The sequence below is a fragment of the Rhinoraja longicauda genome, chromosome 8 (genome assembly GCF_053455715.1).
Source record: "Rhinoraja longicauda isolate Sanriku21f chromosome 8, sRhiLon1.1, whole genome shotgun sequence".
In the NCBI taxonomy this organism is placed as follows: Eukaryota; Metazoa; Chordata; class Chondrichthyes; order Rajiformes; family Arhynchobatidae; genus Rhinoraja; species Rhinoraja longicauda.
In genome coordinates this window covers 61,905,808-61,927,619 of record NC_135960.1, presented here as the reverse complement: position 1 = coordinate 61,927,619, position 21,812 = coordinate 61,905,808, and the positions used below count along the sequence as shown (strand labels likewise).

Below are 21,812 nucleotides of genomic sequence, written 5' to 3'. Positions count from 1 at the left end.
CTGCGCTTGGTCCAAATACCTCCAAACCTGTCCTATCCATGTACCTGTCTGACTGTTTCTTAAATGATGGGATAGTCCCAGCCTCAACAACCTCCTCTGGGAGCTTGTTCCCTACACCCACCACCCTTTGTGTGAAAAGGTTACCCCTCGGATTCCTATTAAATCTTTTCCCCTTCACCTTACACCTATGTCATCAGGTCCTCGATTCCCCTTCACTAGGCAAGAGACTCTGTGCATTTCCCCGATCTATTCCTCTCATGATTTTGTATACCCCTGTAAGATCTCCCCTCATCCTCCTGCACTCCATGGAATAGAGACCCAACCTACTTAACCTCTCCCTATAGCTCACACCCTTTAGTCCTGGCAACAGCCTCATAAATCTTATCTGACCCCTTTCAAGCTTGACAATATCTTTCCTATAACATGGTGCCCAGAACTGAACACAATATTCTAAATGCAGTCTCACCAATGTCTTATACAGTACTGTATTATTCCCAATAAATTGGAATATATACATAGATAAAAGGTGCAGGAGTAGGCCATTTGGCCCTTCGAGCCAGCACCGCTATTCAATGTGATCATGGTTGATCATCCACAATTAGTACCCCGTTCCTGCCTTCTCCCCACATCCCTTGTTTCCACTAGCCCGAAGAACTCCATCTAACTCTCTCTTGAATGCATCCACTGCCTTCTGAGGCAGAGAATTCCACAAATTCACAACTCTCTGGGGGAAAAGTTTTTCCGCATCTCAATTCTAAATGGCTCAGCCCTTATTCTTAAACTGTGGCCCCTGGTTCTGGACTCCCCCAACATCGAGAACATGTTTCCTGCATCTAGCATGCCCAATCACTTAATAATTTTATGTTTCTATAAGATCCCATCTCATCTTTCTAAAGTCCTGACCTACATACTGTATCATTAGAGATAATATTCACTTAGCCTGAAATACTAGTGATAATCATGTATATTTTGATGATAAAGTAATAAATCCAAACTCTTTTTCCTTCCCTATCATGTTCAAAACAACTACAACTCACATTCACCCCTGAAATCCTATCTATTCTCACATTTCAAAAGTCACAGTAAAAGTATCTTATAGAAGCAAAATGCCCACTACTTTAATTCAGGGAAGTATGGATTTCATGATAATCTACAGCTGTAATTTTCTTGATATACTAAAAAATCTTGATCTCCCCATTTGATCACCAATATTAATCAGAGCAACATTAGTGAAGTCTTATTACACAGCCAGCTATTTGCTTTCATTAAAGTATTGGCTTAGTAGAAATGTGAAATTGTCCCTAGCGTGTGTAGTATAGTGTAATGTGCAGGGATCGCTGCGGACTCAGTGGGCTGAAGGGCTTATTTCCACGCTGTATCTCTAAACTAAACTAAACTAAATCTAACTTTACCACATTCCTGAGATCCCTCCACTCCCAACGACTCAAATAAAAAACCTACTATTTGAGAGATTTGTATTCAGTTTGTAATTTTGTAGGACTGACACAACATAGGTTTATCGTGTAGAGCAGGCCAACTAATATGTATCATTGAAAGAATATTTGTTCTCATGGTCCTATTATTTTTCTCATTAACTACTCTTAGCAAAATCCTGGCAGTTAACTTCATTGCAATCCGTTAGAAATTGTTATTCCTAACTGATATGAAGCCAAAAAGGTGAGATTATATCACACCATTTCTGTTATATCAATTTGTAAGCAAATCACCTGTAGAAGGTCTGCACTGCCACTAAAACCATAAAAGCCAGGTTCACTCGCAATACGTCTGACTGTTTATTGTTACATGTGTAAAACAATATCTCACAGCGTTATTTTCCTCATGTTTCACTGCGTCGAAACTATAAAATTCAAAGCTCTAATTTTTCATGTTCAAACTGGGATTGTTGGAGAAAACGGTCCTGACTGTTCATTTATCACAGTTGTTGCCCAACCCGCTGAGTTCGTACAGCAAGTTAATTATTGCTCCGGATTCCAGTATCTGCAGTCTCATGTGTCTACCTGGGTTAAGGTTAGAGAGGCATCTAAAAAATAATTGGTTTTATTCAATGCTGATAGAATCACAGAAAATGTACAACATGGAAACATGACATTCAGCCCATTGTGTCTTATCCCTTCAAAAAAGTGCTTCCCAGTCTAATATCACATCAAAACACCAGGTCCATTGGATCCCACAGGGCACAGCTCTTCAAGTACAAATCCAATCACTATTTAAATGTGGCAAAAGTTTTAATCTCCACTACTGCTCTCAAGCCTTACCAAGCCTTTCACACCTCTCCTCTAATCCTTCTACCAAATATTTTAAAAATCAGTGCCCCCTCATTTTTTACCCCCCCCCCCTCCTTAACCCCAGCCAAGGAAGAAACTCTTTCTTATTTAGTTTACCTGAACCCTACACAAATTAAGCTTCCCCCGGGCCTCCTCTGTTCTATAGAAAACCTTAGCCAATCCAATCTTTCCTTGTGAAAGAAATATATATATATATAAATAATTTTAGTCAATTAGAGAGGAGAATGGAAGATGCAGATGAAACAAAACACTCTCAAGTGAAGTGCAGCAGGAGTGGTTTGGGACTTCCGCGGTGTAGTGACATACTAAACTGTGTTTATACTAATAGCAATTCCGCCCTTCATTTTTTCCCCTCTTGTGATTCCATTTTGCCTTGCCACCCCACAACCCTTTCTCTCCTAAGTTGACTTAGTAACTAAATTTGAGCTGTGCTTATATTCTGAAATTCCCTCACTAAAAGCCTCTTCTGTGTATTTTGTATCTTTATCTTCAAAACTCTTATACCACCGCCTTCTCACCTTAAACATATGCTCCCATGTTTTTGAAGCCTCTACACTGGGAAAAAGACTGTAGGAAATGACACCGTTTCCTTTTCTCCAGAGATGCTGCCTGACCCACTGAGCTTGTGTGGGAAGGAACTGCAGATGCTGCTTTAAACCGAAGATAGACACAAAATGCTGGAGTAACTCAGCAGGACAGGCAGCATCTCTGGAGAGAAGGAATGGGTGACGCTTCGGGTCGAGACCCTTCTTCAGACCCTCTGAGTTACTCCAGTTTTTGTGCCTATCTTCGGTTTAAACCAGTATCTGCAGTTCCTTCCGACACAAAAAACTGTAAACGCAAACCTTATCCATGTCCCTCATGATCTTGTATGCATCAATAAGGTCACCACTCCGCCTCCTATGCTCCAAAGAAAAAGAGTTTCAGTCTACCCAACCTCTCACTATAACTCAAGCCCACGAACCCAGGTTACCTGTTTAACATTCTGGTGAATCACATTTGCGCCTTTTCCAACTTCATGACATCCTTCCTACAGCTGTACTGCATGCAGAACCTTGTCAGAGGTCTTGCTAAAGCTCAGACAGGCAACAGCCACAGTCCTGCCACACGCGTCTTCCTAATGAAGATAAACACAAAAAGCTGGAGTAACGCAGCGGGACAGGCAGCATCTCTCCAGGGATGCTGCCTTTCCCGCTGAGTTACTTCAACATTTCGTGTGTGCCTTCAGTTTAAACCAGCAGTTCCTTCCTTCACACATCTTCTTGGTGACTGTCAGATTTGTCGTCATGCTCCCAGCAGTTCTACCTTACTCGAATGACCCGCAAGTCTTTACAGAACTGAAGGGTGCTAGGTACATGCAAGTCGTTGCTGCCCAATGAAGGAGCGCTGCTTGTGAAAATTGTTCGTAAAATGATTCAGATTGAATAGCCATCGTTACAAATTTAATCATCATTGTTAAACTCATTCGTCTTTTAAATTGATTACTACAAGGTCATTTGTAAAGATCATCAAATATTCATTCATCAAATAGAAATTGCAAGCATAATATGCAATAATGTTATTGATGGGTTGTGAGAATGCATCATCCCTACTGACATCTAGTTCTATTATGACTGACTAATTTTGCATGACAAATTCCCCCAAATTGCAATACCCCTTACCATTTCCTGACAACTCATCCTCAGCTTTATGAACGATACATTTACTTGAGTAATAATGCTGACAACCTTTCATTCCACTGCAAATTAACAGCAAAGGGGTATTATCAAATAAAGAAACACATATAACGTTAGAACTACACAATTCAAGAAATTAATTGACAACTTTTTAATCTCCATTGCACTTCCTGCATCCCAAATTATTGTCCCAAATATCCAATTTATTTTATTTATTTATTTTCTGTGCAGGAGTAGGCCATTTTGCCCTTCGAGCCAGCACCACCATTCAATGTGATCATGGCTGATCATTCTCAATCAGTACCCCGTTCCTACCTTCTCCCCATACCCCCTGACTCCGCTATCCTTAAGAGCTCTATCTAGCTCTCTCTTGAATGCATTCAGAGAATTGGCCTCCACTGCCTTCTGAGGCAGAGAATTCCACAGATTTACAACTCTCTGACTGAAAAAGTTTTTCCTCATATGTACTTCACCTGGCAGGTTAGGTAACCCATCTGCACAGCAGCCTTCAAAAGATTGCATTAATTAGCCACGAACTTTCTCTGGGAAATTTCAAATACTAGTTTTTCACAGCAGCAGAGTAGCGCAGATAGTGTAGTTGCTGCCTTGGAGCGCCAGAGACCCGGGTTCAATCCTGACCTCGAGTGCTGTCCGTGTAAAGTTTGCACCTTCTCCCTGCGACCGCATGGATTTCCTCTGGGTGCTCCAGTTTCCTCCCACATCACAAAGATGTGCAGGTTTGTAGGTTAACTAGCCTCTATAATTGCCCCTTGTGTGAGAAAGTGAAATAACATAGAATGGGTGATCAATAGACAGCGTGCACTCAATGGGCCAAAGGGCTTATTTCCATGCTGCGTCTCTAATCTAAACTGAATGAATTTCTAACGCATCATTATGCCTATTATTTCAGTTTATCCTGTATATAACCACGTAATCTGGTTACATTATCATAAAATGTCCCAATTAATTTACCATACAATAATGAAACCATTTTCTAAAATAATTGACACTTGTGGCGCAGCGGTAGAGTTGCCGCCTTACAGCGAATGCAAAGACCCGGGTTCGATCCCGACTACGGGCGCCGTCTGTACAGAGTTTGTACGTTCTCCCCGTGACCTGCGTGGGTTTTCTCCGAGATCTTCGGTTTCCTCCCACACTCCAAAGACGTACAGGTATGTAGGTTAATTGGCTGGGTAAATGTAAAAATTGTTCCTAGTGGGTGTAGGATAGTGTTAATGTGCGGGGATCGCTGGGCGGCGCGGACCCGGTGGGCCGAAACGAAAGGGCCTGGTTCCGCGCTGTATCTCTAAACTAAACTGAAAAATAAACTAGTGTATAATGATGACACTCAAGGTAATTTTCTGCCATTTAGCCCATAATCCATAAGGACCAGAGTACACGTAAAATGCTTCATTTGTGTGTGATAAGAACATTATTTTACTCCTCATTTCCTCTCCACTCATTGGCTTTCCTTTCCACTGATGAGAAAGTAAGATAAAGAGCTAATATCTCTCCATTCGCATGGCACATCATGTGTGAAGAAAAACATTTTAGAATGGATGCCGATTTATTCACAAAATGCTGGAGTAACTCAGCAGGTCAGGCAGCATCTCGGGAGAGAAGGAATGGGTGACGTTTCGGAATTCCTTCTCTCCCGAGATGCTGCCTGACCTGCTGAGTTACTCCAGCATTTTGTGAATAAATCGATTTGTACCAGCATCTGCAGTTATTTTCTTATATTAGAATGGATGCCATCTTCCATCCCTATTTCACTCATTTCTAATTTATGCGTGAATCTTCACAGTATGGGAAATGAGGCTTCACTTCTGATGCTAATTCCTTATTCATCCAATTTTCAGACAGGTTATATATTCCAACTTCTCTGGCAGATAATCAGAACTAGGAATCTTTATTGCTTCTCCCCTCCCTTGTGTCAGGGTCCCCGAGCCAACAGTACCGCCCCCACTACTGTGAGAAGCTAATTTCAGCACAGACATGTCTCGTTTATTTGTCACCATCTTATCATTTTCTCATTTAAAATCACTAATAAAGACACAAGTTCCAGCTCAGCCAGTGGAAACAATAAGTTTCATGATTTATTCTGTAAGGAATGCACTTCAAACCAAAACTAGTGACAAGATTCAACTTTTCAAACTAAAACAGAGAATAATTTCCCAGAGCTTAGGGTGTGGAATCAAATTTCCAATATTTTCCTACCAACAGACATGAATTATTTTAATTTAAAACATTTCTTAAACCCTACTTTTGTTTCTCCAAGCTTTGGGTCACTCTGCTATGCTAATATTACCGTATCTGGTTTAGTGCCACTTTTTCCTAGTAATCCTCCTGTGAAACATCTTCAGGATGTTCCACTGTAGTAGAATTGCAAGCTGCTATTGCAGTTCTGCTCAATGGATTGACCTTATTCTGCTTGCTACATTTGTTGTTTTTCCATATTTAAAGTCAAGGCACTGCTTATATACTAGCCGATCAAATGAGATACCAGAAAGAACATATGCTGCCAGATTTGTAGGAAAGAAAACTGCAGGTGCTGGTTTAAATCGAAGGTAGACACAAACTGCTGGAGTAACTCAGCGGGTCAGGCAGCATCTCCGGAGAGAAGGAATGGGTGACGTTTCAGTCTGAAGAAGGGTCTCGACCCGAAACGTCACCCATTCCTTCTCTCCAGAGATGCTGCCTGACCCGCTGAGTTACTCCAGCATTTTGTGTTACCTATGCTGCCAGATTAAACAGTTCCACTCTACCAAACATCATCCAAGATGGCGCCCAAGCCAGGCGACACTTTGTGTGCTAGTCTCATACGTGGATCTGCAATCACACATTACTATCGCTCCACTCTTTTTCATCTCTACTCCAACAGCGGCATTTCTTACTTTATTTACATTATTCCCTTTATCACTGTGGATGGCTCGATTGTAATTATGTATTGTCTTTCCGCTGACTCGTTAGCATGCAACAAAAGCTTTTAACTGTCGGTACATGTGACAATAAACTAAACTCAACATTTTTCAAAATATGGAAATAAATGTCAAAACAATTGACCAGGATATTTTTGCAGAAATCACATAGATCACACTGTAACCCAGAAAATATCTGCTTCTAACATAAATTAGTTCCTTCCACATTGTTTATGTAACCTTTGTACACCAATATTCTCCCCCCTCCTCCCCAACAGTACCAACCAGTAATCACTCTCAGGATTGCTGAACAAATATCCTCAGGGTCACAACAGCATCAGAATACTTGGCCCAGCTCCCAATTGACTGAAATGCATGTTTTCCTTTCCTTGTTTTTCTGTAGCCCGAAGTTCTCACTACACAAATAAGCCAAAATCAATAACTAATCATCTACGATGATCACAAATTTGCTTTTAGGTGGCACGGAATTTCTTTTGAATAAAAGTCCTGCCAGATGTTCACTCGGACCATCTTTCTCATTGCTACTCTATAAAACTGAGGGAAGGGAATTAAAACTTAAATGAGAAACATTGGAAACTGTCTTTATTTGGGTGTCTTGTTGCTCTTTATTTGTATGACTGTATGGCAAATCAAATCCCTCATATGTTGCAAAACATACTTGGCTAATAAATTACTATTAAGATTATGATTATGATAAAAGACAAAGTCAAGCAGCATCTCTGGAAGACATGGATACGTGATGTTTTGAATTGTATAGAATTATACGGCTAAATAAAGCTTTTACTGCAAAGCACATTAATTCCAATCTCCCAGTGAAGCTGGATGTTTTACAGACAGGGACCTGATCTTTGGGATACGGTTGAGCACAAATTGAATAGAAAAGAAAATTGATGGTTTCAGGCAAGTTATCCCAACAATATCATTTGGTGTAACAGCAAAGTAATGCTTTGGAACATTTCTTGTTATTTTTTATGGACCACTTCTGACACCTTGACATCCCTTTTCTAATGAGGTGACCACATTGAAGACAATGCTCCAATTGAGGCCAAACTTATAAAGATTCCCTGCATGTATGTGCTGTGTCTCTATTGATAATGCTCAGACTTACGTAAGCTTTATTAAACAATTTTATCAAGCTAGACTGACAATTTTGCACCAGTGCCTTCGCAGCTCCCTCTGCACTGTACTGCATACCCCCATTCTGCCACCCAAATACACAACCTACCATCTCTTCATATTACACTTAGTCTGCCACACCTTTACCAACTCTGTCAGCCTGCTTATCACCTGTTGTAATTCATGACCACCCTCCTCGCTGTCCTCGATGCCACCAACTATTGTGTCGTGCCCAAAGTTCAAAATCATGACTTGTACCCGCGAGGTCATTAAAGTGGACTGAAGAAACTAATGGCCTAACAGTGATCCCTGGTGAACAACCATTCTCCAAAACAGAAAACTATCATTCACAGTGTCTCTTTGCCATTTATCACTGAGCCATCGTCCTATCAATGTTAACATCGTCCCTTCTATGTCATCTATGCTGATATGTCCATTATGTGACACTTTATCAAAAGCCTTCTGAAAATACATTACATCATTTTGACTATGCAATAAATGCATCATATTTCTTTAATGAAATGATTCACAGCAACGTAGTTAACCTTGAAAACATTTCCCTGCAAAATTAAGTCCATATTAGATAAATGAACATTGCTAAACCATATATGTTCATGTATGGTTTAGATTAGTAACCTCTTGATTCCAAATACTTATTTCACATGGAAAAAATGTCTGAACACAGCAGGTGGTTGGAAGCTGGAATACATTTTAATCCATCCAACATATTATTCCAATTGATTAAAAAAAAACTTGGATGGACTTTTCAATCTTTGCATTGAGAATAAAATCAATTTCCTTAACTTTGCTTGTCCACCAATAATTAATCTGCCTTTGCGTTATTCCTTTCATTTTCACAAATTTTCATTTTGATCAATGCCAACTTTTAAAATATCTTCTGATTCAACAATCGATTAAACAAAGGCATTCACCTTTCAGTTTCCTCATTCCTCTGATGTTTAGAAGCTTGCTTAACATGACTAAACTTTGAAAGTTCAGCAAGTCAAGCAACATCGTGGATGGTAATGGACAGATTACATTTCAAGTCAGGAGCCTTCTTTAGAGTGTGAAATCGTAAACTGACTTTCTACTTCTATCTCTATCTATGATCAGAATCTAGGACAACATAAAGAAATCACTCTCATAGATGCCAATTGGTGCTGCTCTCATCATCTTACTGTCATTTGGAGAAGGACCAAGAGAACAACGACTTTAAATAACGACCACTAACCTGAACATTTAATACTTATTTTAACTACAAGAAAAATTGGAACGCCAATTCTTATTTTATTCATTTATTTCTTCAGAATGTGTTGCCTAATGTGTTTGTGCATTTAAATATACTATATTTGAACTGTGAGATCTGGATTCACCACTTATTTGGTCTAATCGTATGTCAACTATCATTGCTGCTGACTAAAGCAGGTTTGTGCAGTCTCAATACAAAATAGGTTCCAAACTTCAGCACATATCCGACAACTATTCAGCATTTAGACAAAACACTATGATTGTTGAGCAATTGTCTCTGTTTAAAACATTGCTCTTCTCAGTTTATGTATAAGACACACTGCTGAATATACGAAAGGAAGCGATGTATAAGTTTCTCAGAAAAATAAACTGGAGTAACTCAACGGGTCAGGTGGCATCACTGGAAAACATAGGTAGGTGACATTTTGGATTGGGACCCTTCTTCAGACTGAAGAAGTGGCCTGGCCTGAAAGGTTGCCTATTCACATTGTCCAGAGATGCTGCCTGACCCGCTGGGTTACTCCAGCACATTGTGTTTTTTTTAAAATCGGAAACCAACATCTGCAGTTCTTTGTGTCTGTATTTTTCTCATCACCGACATCATCCCCACATTAAGTCCAAATAAGCAAGGAAAGATAAAAAGAATACAAATATTCTACACATTATAGGCCTCGTTTTACCAATTGTAAAGCTGCAGAGAAACCGTTTGGGAATAATTTTCAAATATTACAGCTATATTTTTTATTGAGAGCGATTCATTGTTCTCCTGTGTAATTGGAATTCTTATTTGTAGAATGGAACAAAAAATTATGGAGAAGTTTTGTGAACATCACAAATATTGATGTAATGTTAATAAGGCAGAGATAGATAGATTCTTGATTATCATATCATATCATATATATACAGCCGGAAACAGGCCTTTTCGGCCCACCAAGTCCGTGCCGCCCAACGATCCCCGTACATTAACACTATCCTACACCCACTAGGGACAATTTTTTACATTTACCCAGCCAATTAACCTACATACCTGTACGTCTTTGGAGTGTGGGAGGAAACCGAAGATCTCGGAGAAAACCCACGCAGGTCACGGGGAGAACGTACAAACTCCTTACAGTGCAGCACCCGTAGTTAGGATCGAACCCGAGTCTCCGGCGCTGCATTCGCTGTAAAGCAGCAACTCTACCGCTGCGCTACCGTGCCGCCCATTAGTACGGGTGTCAGAGGTTATGGGAAGAAGGCAGGAGAATGGGGTTAGGAGGGAGAGATAGATCAGCCATGATTGAATGGCGGAGTAGACTTGTTGGCCGAATGGCCTAATTCGTCTCCTATTCCTTATGACCTTATTCCTCAGAGCATTATAAGCCCCTTCACTATTAAAGAAGAACTTTCAATCATTTTAAACAAGGTCCTAAAAATAAGAAGAATGCGGAAGTTGACTGAACGCAGGTCTAGTTGTTTGATCACAATATAGTTTTCAAGTTGGCAGCATTTGTGGAAATGAAAGGAATAATACAACAGATTAATTATTGATTGACAAACAAGGTTAATGAAATTGATTTTATTCCCGGTAGAAAAGTCCATGCAAGTTTTGTTTTTACAAAAAATCAATTTGAAATAAAAAGTTGGATGGAGTAAAATGCATTCTGACTTCCAACCCCCATTATGTTAAGAGGTCTTCCATATGAAATAAGCATTTGGAATAAAAAAATAAAAAAGTTACTGAGATAAACAATACATAAATACATACACAAGGAACTGCAGATGCTGATTTACATAAAAAAGACACAAAGTACAGGAGTAACAGTGTACAAGTGTTAAACATTCATGCGGTGCTGGCTGGAAGGGCCGAATGGCCTATTCCTGCACCTATTGTTTATGGGGCAGGCGACGTTTCAATCTGAAGAAAGGTCCTGACCCAAATGTTGCCTCTCCATTACATGAATATCCAGTGTCTAACACTGTTCATTTTATCTAATGTGGACTTGATTTGGCATGGAAATGTTTTCAGGCTAAATTACTGTGGATCATATCATTGTGGAAATTTGATGCCAGCGCAGTTCTGAATCAATCCAGACAACCAAGATCACAGATCAAAAGAGATAATTCATAGCCTAAAAAGTACAACTGTCAGCAACACAACTTGCCACATTATTGAAAAAACATTCAGCTGACATCAGCTTCAGCACAGCAAAAAGAAGCAGCATATTTCAATGCGTGAGAGCATTCTGTGCAGGTCTACTGAAAAATATGTCATTGTTTAAAAACAAATAGCAGACATTCCAAAAAGAAAACAGCTTAGTAAAAACTCGCAAGAAATCCTTAAGTATGCTGAAAAGACTTACTTGTCTGAGCCTGTGTCTTTTTTCATGGAACTGCATCTGCAGTGCCTTGTTTCTAAGCTCAGAATCAAATCAGGCAACAGTGCTGATCGAACCAAGAAACTGAATGATATCCCCAACAGTAATATGTCAAAGATAGACACAAAGTACTGGGGTAACTTAGTGGGTTCTCGAAAGCATCTCGAGAAAATGGATTGGTATCTCTGATATAACCCTTTTCTCCAGAGATGCTGCCTGGCCTGCTGAGTTATCTTTGGCATAAACCAGCATCTACAGTTATAGCATCATAGAGTGATACAGTGTGGAAACAGGCCCTTCGGCCCAACTTGCCCACACCAGCCAACATATCCCGGCTACACTAGTCCCACCTGTATTTGGTCCATGTCCCTCCAAACTTGACCTAACCATGTAGCTATCTAACTGTTTCTTAAACGTTGGGACAGTCTCAGCCTCAAGAACCGCCTCTGACAGCTTGTTCCATTCACCCACCACCCTTTGTGTGAAAACATTACCCCTCAGATTCCTATTAAATCTTTTCCCCTTCACCTTGAACCCCTCGATTCCCCTCGGCAAGAGATTCTGTGCATCTATCCGATTTATTCCTCTCATGATTTTATACACCTCTTTAACAAGTATTTGTTTCAACAATATAGGTCACACTGCTTACACTAAAAACATTTTTTAGACAACTTTATCCTTCCTATTTCTTATTTAAAAAATTCATATTTTAGAATGATTAATTATTTACTTCAATTTTAATAGTCTTTACTTGACAGTGAAGTATGATGATGATGATGAATGTGAGACATTTAAAAACTACTAACGATCCCTTGAAGATGTTTACATTTTGGAAAGCTGTGGTAACACTTTGCTTGCTGTCAAAACCTTCCAGGGTGATTTTGGGGTACTCAAGCCCATGGCACCACTAAGACTACTCTAAAGACCTTGGGATGTTTCAAGCTCAACAAGATTCGCCCTCTTTGCCCAAATTTCTTCGGTAATGATGTGGGGAGACCATGGGCAGCAATTGGGTTTCCCGACCTGTTCTCCAGAGATGCTACTTGACCCATTGAGTTACTCCAGCACACTGTGACTTTTTATGGGCAGTAAATCTGGACAGGGGATTAGATCAGCAACATCCAGCACATTGTCTCGCATAAAGCCAAAATAAATATCACAAAGGTAACTATGTTTGTGCCTTTAACTGATATTGCAAAGCTACTTTAGAAAGCACGAAGAATAAATTCTCTCCAAAATAGATATCCTATTTTCAGCACCAAATGATATTCAATGTGATAACTCCTCTAAATGTTACCTTACAAAAGCAGTCATGTCGAGTTGAATCTTTCTGTCAAAGTTTTGCCTTTTTTTTAAATTACTCTGAGAAATTCCTCAATGTTGGATACAGAATAATAATTTTAGAGGCAAGTCAACATATTTTATTCATAAAATTGCTTTTACTGCTTTTCCTGCTTTTATTTATAAAACCGGTAATTATAATAATTTGAGAAATATATCATACAAGTGTTCAGTGTTAGTATTTAAAGCATGCAACTAAACCTGAAATATAAAAATTGCCATAAATCTTAAAGACAAGAACATTTTCACAGGGTGGGGGAAAGACCTTTAGCAAATGTAAAGTGGAAAGATTATAAACTGGCCTTTCTTTTTTGACTTCTTAATTGCTATGCATCTGAACAGTTTTTATTCCTCAACATAATATGCCATTTTGCTTGGAATTATGAATTAAAGGGTTTGCTTTATCTACTTTGAGATTTTTGCAGGTCACTATTAGAAGCTTTCATGTTGTAGTAGTGTATCAATTATACAGGGTATTTTCACCCCACCAGGGCTGCCATTCAAAGCCTATTCATTCATTGCTACTGATTCTGTTCATTCCTACTCATCAGCTATTGATGCCAAATCTGTACTAACCCACCACTGCACTCGATGGGAGACACAAAATGCTGGAGTAACTCAGGCAGCATCTCTCCCTGTCCTCTGAGTTACTCCAGCATTTTGTGTCTGTCTTTGGTTTAAACCAGCAACTGCACTTGATGGCAGTAAATATCAGATGCTGTTTAACCACGTTACAATTCGATTTCGCTATTTGATTGCACCATTGAAATGCCATGTTTTGCTACGGGTAACCTCTTCCAACTTTGTAATTGCAGTTCACAGTAATCTAAGCTTTGGCTGCCACATACAACTTCTTCCTATCGAGTTCACATCACAAGATTAGAAGTCGTTCAGCCAGAGCTGAACACACTTCTCGGCATCTGCATATAATGGCCTCTTGCGCTTGGTGGAAACAGGGCCGCGCGCAACGTGAACGCTCTTTCCTTGACCCCTACACACAACTATAAAACCCATTTGCAAAAAAAACTGCACATGCCGGAGATCGGAAGTAAAAACAGAAACCACTAGAAACATCTAAATTTACTACATCAGCTGGCACTTTTAAAGAGAATTGACATTTCATCAAATTCTTTGACTGCATTATTGAGCCAACCAGACTGAGCAGCACAGACTTTATTGAATAGAACGTTGATTTTGTGTAGACCTGCCGCTGAATGACAACAAAAATACAACTTCACCCCAACAGAGTGCAAGTACGGACATTGTGGTCTATTTTTAATTTTTGTTTGCAAATGATGGACACTTAAAATTATTCCCAGACTTTTGTATAAACAAACATATATTTTTTCCCTCACTACCAGGCTGATTTGTTCATGGGTGGATTTATATCAGGAGACAGCTGTCCAATCTCAATTGGTTGTTCCAATGTACAGCATATTAATATTCAGGAAGCAAGTTCCAAAATTTCTCATAACCGCAGATGGAATTCCTAATTTGTTTTTTCAGAGCATAAGGAGTTTATTTATTGGTTTAACTTCAGAAACGAACAATGCTGGTACATGCATTGCAATAATAATCATTGAGAACCAGTGAAAAGATAGACTCTGGTCATTCAAAGGCAAAAGGACCCATTAAAACATAAAGGTATAATAAAATGCATGATGAAATATAGCCTCAAAACATTTATGCACTGCGTCAATAGCAAAGCAATTTACATCACTATATATTACACATAAATTGTACATATTTGCGACGGGGCTCCAGGCAATATTGCAATATTTATATTAGACCCTAAATCACAGACTCCCAGTGGGCCAGGCCTTAATCTGACCATATTATTGGTGGCTCATATAAAATTGTTACATATAAAATTGTTCATATAAAATTGTTAGGGCGGCACGGTAGCGCAGCGGTAGAGTTGCTGCTTTACAAGGGCGGCACGGTAGCGCAGCGGTAGAGTTGCTGCTTTACAGCGAATGCAGCGCCGGAGACTCAGGTTCGATCCTGACTACGGGTGCTGCACTGTAAGGAGTTTGTACGTTCTCCCCGTGACCTGCGTGGGTTTTCTCCGAGATCTTCGGTTTCCTCCCACACTCCAAAGACGTACAGGTATGTAGGTTAATTGGCTGGGTAAATGTAAAAAATGTCCCTAGTGGGGTGTAGGATAGTGTTAATGTACGGGGATCGCTGGGCGGCACGGACTTGGAGGGCCGAAAAGGCCTGTTTCCGGCTGTATATATATGATATGATATGATATGATATTCTGAGTAATACAGTCAGAATCATCCTTAGAGGCCAAAACCTAAATTGACATATTGCATTAAACAAGCATTATTTTCTCAATGACTCCATACTGATGATAATCCTAGCAATAGTCTCAATGTTATTAAAATAATACCACATAAAAACCCAAAGATTTCAGCTTGCTTTTAAAACATATTCTGAGCATGTATGGGATGGAACTAGGATAGGGGAAGAAGTCAACATACTCAATTCCATCGTGTTTCTTGGTCACACCAGCAGAGGAGATACAAAGTACTTTAAATAGTTTAAGAAAATAACTACAGATGCTGGTACAAATCGAAGGTATTTATTCACAAAATGCTGGAGTAACTCAGCAGGTCAAGCAGCATCTCAGGAGAGAAGGAATGGGTGACGTTTTGGGTCGAGGCCCTTCTTCAGACAGTTTAAAAATAGTTTAATAGTTTAAAATTACCTCACCACTTCCTCGCCCCAAAATACCTCATGAACAATAGGAATAGGAATAGGTAATTAATCCCTGTTCCTGCTGATGTAAATTGTATCCGTTTTCAACTGTAATGCCTTTTTATCAGCGATCACCTTCTCACTTTGTAATGTTCTATCATGCAAGTAGGATCGTAGTTGAGGTTGGAGGAGGTTACTGGTAGGAAACCTTCAGGTGATGATGACCAAGTCAGTATTTCAAGACCCAGTGCAATATAATTTCTGTGTACATTACTCCAAGATAGCTTTTCTATGTCACTACCATTGTTATTTACTCTTTCAATCTCTTGAACTTGCTTTTGGAAGTATATTGGCTTCACTACGGCCAGATCCTGTAAATATGCATAAGGTAATCCTCATCCATCATTCAATTTTACACAGTAAGTCAATGGAGTATTTCCAATGTACCCATAACAAGAGGTAGATGCAAGGAACTGCAGATGCTTATAAGTTCTTAAGTGATAGGAGCAGAATCAGGCCATTCAGCCCATCAAGTCTACTCTGTCATTCAGCCATGACTCATCTATCTCTCCCTCTCAACCCCATTCTCCTGCCTTCTCCCCATAACCCCTGACACCCGTACTAATCAAGAATCTATCTATCTCTGCCTTAAAATATCCGTTGATGGCCTCCACAGCCTTCTGTGGCAATGAATACCACAGGTGCACCACCCTCTCTTCCCCTCCCCCTTCCCAGATCTCCCTCTATCTTCCTGTCTCCACCTATATCCTTCCTTTGTCCCACCCCCCTGACATCAGTCTGAAGAAGGGTCTCGACCCGAAACGTCGCCCGTTCCTTCTCTCCTGAGATGCTGCCTGACCTGCTGAGTTACTCCAGCATTTTGTGAATAAGCATGTATTGGGTGTAAGCAAATAAGAAATAGATAAGAAACAAGTAGCCCAAGAATGCTTCTTTCATTGGGTGAGTAGGGCAAGGAAATATGCAAGAAATAACATTGATGCTAATTGCATTTCAATAGCACTTACGTATATTTCACTGTGTTCAAAGCGCTTCTTGAGATTTTCTAAGAATGTGTCTTCAGTGAGAGGGTCCAAAAGCACACTGTCCCCCACCCCAATCATGTTGTCCAGCAGAGACGTTTTTACTTCTGACTTTGCCATTTTCCCTCTGGAATAAAACAGATAAAAAGTGTGTTAAAGCATGGCAGATTACTTCTACATTCGGCTACAAAACAGCTATTGGTTAGCGACCTGCTTGCCTGACATCAGTGTATGAGAGAAAAGGGCCAAGGGAGTGTGGTTTCGGACGGACGATCAGCTGCAACCATTTCTGAATGCTGATAGAGGCTGCAGGTGTCGTATGACCTCCATCTCGAATCTCTTATGACCACAACTTTACAGCACAGGACAATTTGCCCACAGTATCTGTACAACCGGATTCCACCTACATGCACTCAATCTGTAGTGCAGCAGAGTCATGGCTCTTCCAGACGACACCCAGTAACTTTCTTAAATTGGTGAAAACATGTACCTCCACTTTCAACAGTGAGTTCCAGAGTCCAAAGAGGGGTCTCGACCCGAAACATCATCCATTCCTTCTCTCCTGAGCTGCTGCCTGACCCGCTGAGTTACTCCAGCATTTTGTGTCTACCTTCGATTTAAACCAGCACCTGCAGTTTTTTTTTTCCTACCTACCTCTTCTCCAATTCTTAAACAAATCTATTTCCCCCGTTTGTTTTTATTCCTCGGCTAAGGGAAATAGATGCTTCCTATTTCCTCCATCTTAGTACCTTATTCACTTTCATGTGCCTTGGTTAAATCTCCTCTCAGCTTCCTATGTTCACAAGAAAACAAATCCAATCTCTCCTTATTTTCCAGACCTGCCAAGATCCTCGTAGATCTCGTCTGCAGCTTTCCCCATGCAGTCAGTCCAAATCTTCATTGACGTGTTATGACAATAGACAATAGACAATAGACAATAGGTGCAGGAGTAGGCCATTCAGCCCTTCGAGCCAGCACCGCCATTCAATGCGATCATGGCTGATCACTCTCAATCAGTACCCCGTTCCTGCCTTCTCCCCATACCCCCTCACTCCGCTATCCTTAAGAGCTCTATCCAGCTCTCTCTTGAAAGCATCCAACGAACTGGCCTCCACTGCCTTCTGAGGCAGAGAATTCCACACCTTCACCACCCTCTGACTGAAAAAGTTCTTCCTCATCTCCGTTCTAAATGGCCTACCCCTTATTCTCAAACTGTGGCCCCTTGTTCTGGACTCCCCCAACATTGGGAACATGTTATCTGCCTCTAATGTGTCCAATCCCCTAATTATCTTATATGTTTCAATAAGATCCCCCCTCATCCTTCTAAATTCCAGTGTATACAAGCCCAATCGCTCCAGCCTTTCAACATACGACAGTCCCGCCATTCCGGGAATTAACCTAGTGAACCTACGCTGCACGCCCTCCATAGCAAGAATATCCTTCCTCAAACTTGGGAGAGGATATGGATTACAGTATTTTTGCTGAAAGGTATTGAATACAACTCCAGCGTAACCTCCCTGCTCTTACATATCTTGGAGGGCATTCGATTTGCCTCTTTAAAACCATTTTATCCACCTGTCCTACTCCCTTTGAAAATCTGTCAACATGCACTCCCTCTGTTCCCACACATTTGACACACAATGGGCCACTAATGGAGATGTTTCTTAACAATGTTATTTTTATTGTAAGCCAGAAAAACAAAACTAATTTTCTGTACATCAATCATGCTTCATTGCTTATTATAATGGGATTTTAAACCACAATTTTAAAGTTCAGTCTCAGCGGAAATAATTAAAAACAGCTTATCATGGAACAACTATAAAAATGTTACAATCTCCATAAATGTGGGTTGAATGAAATGGTACTCTATCAATACGTACGGATGCTGATACTCCATTTCCATCTTCAATGCAAAGATTAGATTGATTTATGTCTAAATTAGCTTTAAAATTGATAGTAATTAATAACCCACTTGGGTTCTTAACATATGCCTCAGCCACTTTGAACCATCATCACTTGCACAAGTTTTTAATGACAGTTTGACCATAAGCCAAGTTACGTTCGTTATCTATATACTAAAACTCTTGTTTGTTATCTTGTTTGTGACTGAACTTCAGCCAAAACGGTACACGATAGCGTGACAATGATAGGCCCACCTTACTCACCATTGTCACTTTAGTGATAATGCAAGTAGTTTTATTGAAATCGGTGTTATATTTTTTAAGTTATTCACATTTTTAAGTTTAAAAGGAGGGGAGGGGGAGGGGAGGGGGGAGTGGGGGAGAAGGGAGAGGGGAAGGGGGGTTGAGGAGAGAGGGGAGGACAGGGTGCTGCACCAATGCAGGAGAGGTTTGGGCCCAACGGGTCCACTTGGTCTAGTGATAATTAAAAGCAATATCGGTGATTATGGTTGGTTATTTGTTAATTATAAAACTTGCATCATTGCAATCCCACAGAGAACTATCAGAAGTGGCGGCGATTGCTAAAATAATTTGCTTTCTTGATAAGCTCATCATCTCATATCTGCCTCCAACAATAAAATCAGCCTTTATATGTTACTAGACCAAGTGAACCCGTTGTTGCAAGTAAAAAAGATTTGCATGACCCATGCCATAACTTCACAATAGGTAGGCACGGTGGCGCAGCGGTAGAGTTGCTGCCTTACAGCTTCAGAGACCTGGTTTTGATCCTGACTATTGGTGCTGTCTGTACGGAGTTAGTATGTTCTCCCCATGACCCATGTGTCAGGTGTTATGGGGAGAAGGCAGGAGAATGGGGTTAGGAGGGAGACATAGATCAGCCATGATTGACTGGCGGAGTAGACTTGATGGCCCGAATGGTCTAATTCTGCTACTATTACTTATGATCTTATGACCTGCGTGGGTTTTCTCTGAGATAGAAACATAGAAACATAGAAAATAGGTGCAGGAGTAGGCCATTCGGCCTTTCGAGCCTGCACCGCCATTCAATATGATCATGGCTGATCATCCAACTCAGTATCCCGTACCTGCCTTCTCTCCATACCCCCTGATCCCTTTAGCCACAAGGGCCACATCTAACTCCCTCGTAAATATAGCCAATGAACTGGCCTCAACTACCTTCTGTGGCAGAGAATTCCACAGATTCACCACTCTCTGTGTGTAAAAAAACGTTCTCATCTCGGTCCTAAAAGACTTATCCTTAAACTGTGACCCCTTGTTCTGGACTTCCCCATCGTCGGGAACAATCTTCCTGCATCTAGCCTGTCCAACCCCTTAAGCATTTTGTAAGTTTCTATAAGATCCCCCCTCAATCTTCTAAATTCCAGCGAGTACAAGCCGAGTCTATCCAGTCTTTCTTCATATGAAAGTCCTGCCATCCCAGGAATCAATCTGGTGAACCTTCTCTGTACTCCCTCTATGGCAAGAATGTCTTTCCTCAGATTAGGAGACCAAAACTGTACGCAGCAAATTTCCCCAGTACCTCCGTACCTTCCTGTAGATGCTGTAATCACCTCAACTACACATCGAATTATCCATTTCAGATTGTAGCTTTATTTTCCTAGAAATAAAAATGGGATTTCATCAATGCTCAAAGGATGTCAGTACAAACTGGTTAGCACTGAGGAAGTGGGGTCCCATGAGAACAATTTTTATAGTAAAGATAGGCAAACATTCAAGGCATTGGCCAATCTTTTCTTTTTGACAACTACCAAGTCTGTTTTGAGTGTTTCTGACATTTTTGTTTTGTCACACGTCAGATTTCCGACATTTCATTATTTTCTCTCAATTTTTCTTTACTTTTCATAAGAGTCAGACAGCACCGATACAAGCCTTCTTGCCCAACTTGCTCATGCTGACCTAGATGCTCCTTCAACGCTTGTCCCATGTGCCCACGTTTGGCCTTTACCCCTCTAAACCTTTCCTCCCCATGTGTCTGTCCAAGTACCTTTTAAATGTTGTTATAGTACCAGCCTCGACTACCTCTTCCGGCTGCTTGTTCCATATACAGACCACCCTCTGTTTCCCATTTTCTTCTTTGAAACCAATTGTTCTTTAAATGTTTCTTGATTATCTGACCTTTAACCTTTATATATCATCTGATAGTTTTCATTTCTTTCGTGTTTTTAGAAGCCTATTTAGGTATTCAATTCATTCATCAGCACGGTGGCGCAGCGGTAGAGTTGCTGCCTTACAGCGAATGCAGCGTCGGAGACTCAGGTTCCATCCTGACTACGGGCGCCGTCTGTATGGAGTTTGTACGTTCTCCCCGTGACCTGCGTGGGTTTTCTCCAAGATCTTCGGTTTCCTCCCACACTCCAAAGACGTACAGGTATGTAGGTTAATTGACTGGGTAAATGTAAAAATTGTCCCTAGTGTGTGTAGGATAGTGTTAATGTGCGGGGATCGCTGGGCGGCGCAGACTCGGTGGGCCGAAGGGCCTGTTTCCGCGCTGTATCTCTAAATCTAAAAACAATCTTGTTCAACCCAGATTGTGGACAATCTCTCCCATCTTTATTGGGTACCATAAGATCCTATTTAATATTCTGAGTGAAAATCCAACATAATCACATATAATCAAGAAAAACTGCAGTGGATTTATGCAGCTTTACTATTTTCCAAAGGCAACCCCCTGAACCAAGTATCATAGGATGATTTTTGTAAAAATTTAATATCTGACATTTCAACGAGATCTAATCTCCAATCTGATCCTCCACCAGTGACCCAATTAGCATTTACAGAGCAAGTGGCTCAAATTTTCTCCAGAGACTCTACATTGCAGTTTATGTCCATATTGGCAATTGTTATGTTTCATTAACTGCCATAAATCTTTTCATGCTATCTTCACACATGGTATAATATTTGTCACAATGGCACATGGACAAAAGAATAATAAATATAACAGGACACCTGTGAAAAAGTAACGACACACTATGCAAAATGCATTAAGCTGGCTGGGTAAAATATTATATGCATCATATGAATACTTATTCCACACAATCAACAATAAGACTACAAATAGTAGTTTTAGCAATAGATCGGTCAGTAAAAATGGTGCTAATTTGATTGAATACTAAACCATTTCATTTATGGTACTATGATTC

At 40.4% G+C, this 21,812-nt stretch overlaps 1 protein-coding gene across 3 annotated transcripts in view; it reads right to left on the bottom strand.

The window, feature by feature from the left end:
• Positions 1-21,812, bottom strand: part of myo1b (myosin IB) — a 263,983-nt gene that overhangs the window by 233,570 nt on the left and 8,601 nt on the right. For all 3 annotated transcript variants that reach the window (XM_078404126.1, XM_078404124.1, XM_078404125.1), the window contains exon 2: positions 16,715-16,856. In XM_078404126.1, coding sequence (XP_078260252.1) covers positions 16,715-16,849 — 135 coding nt within the window. In that variant the 5' untranslated portion in view covers positions 16,850-16,856. The remainder of the gene's footprint in view (positions 1-16,714; positions 16,857-21,812) is intronic.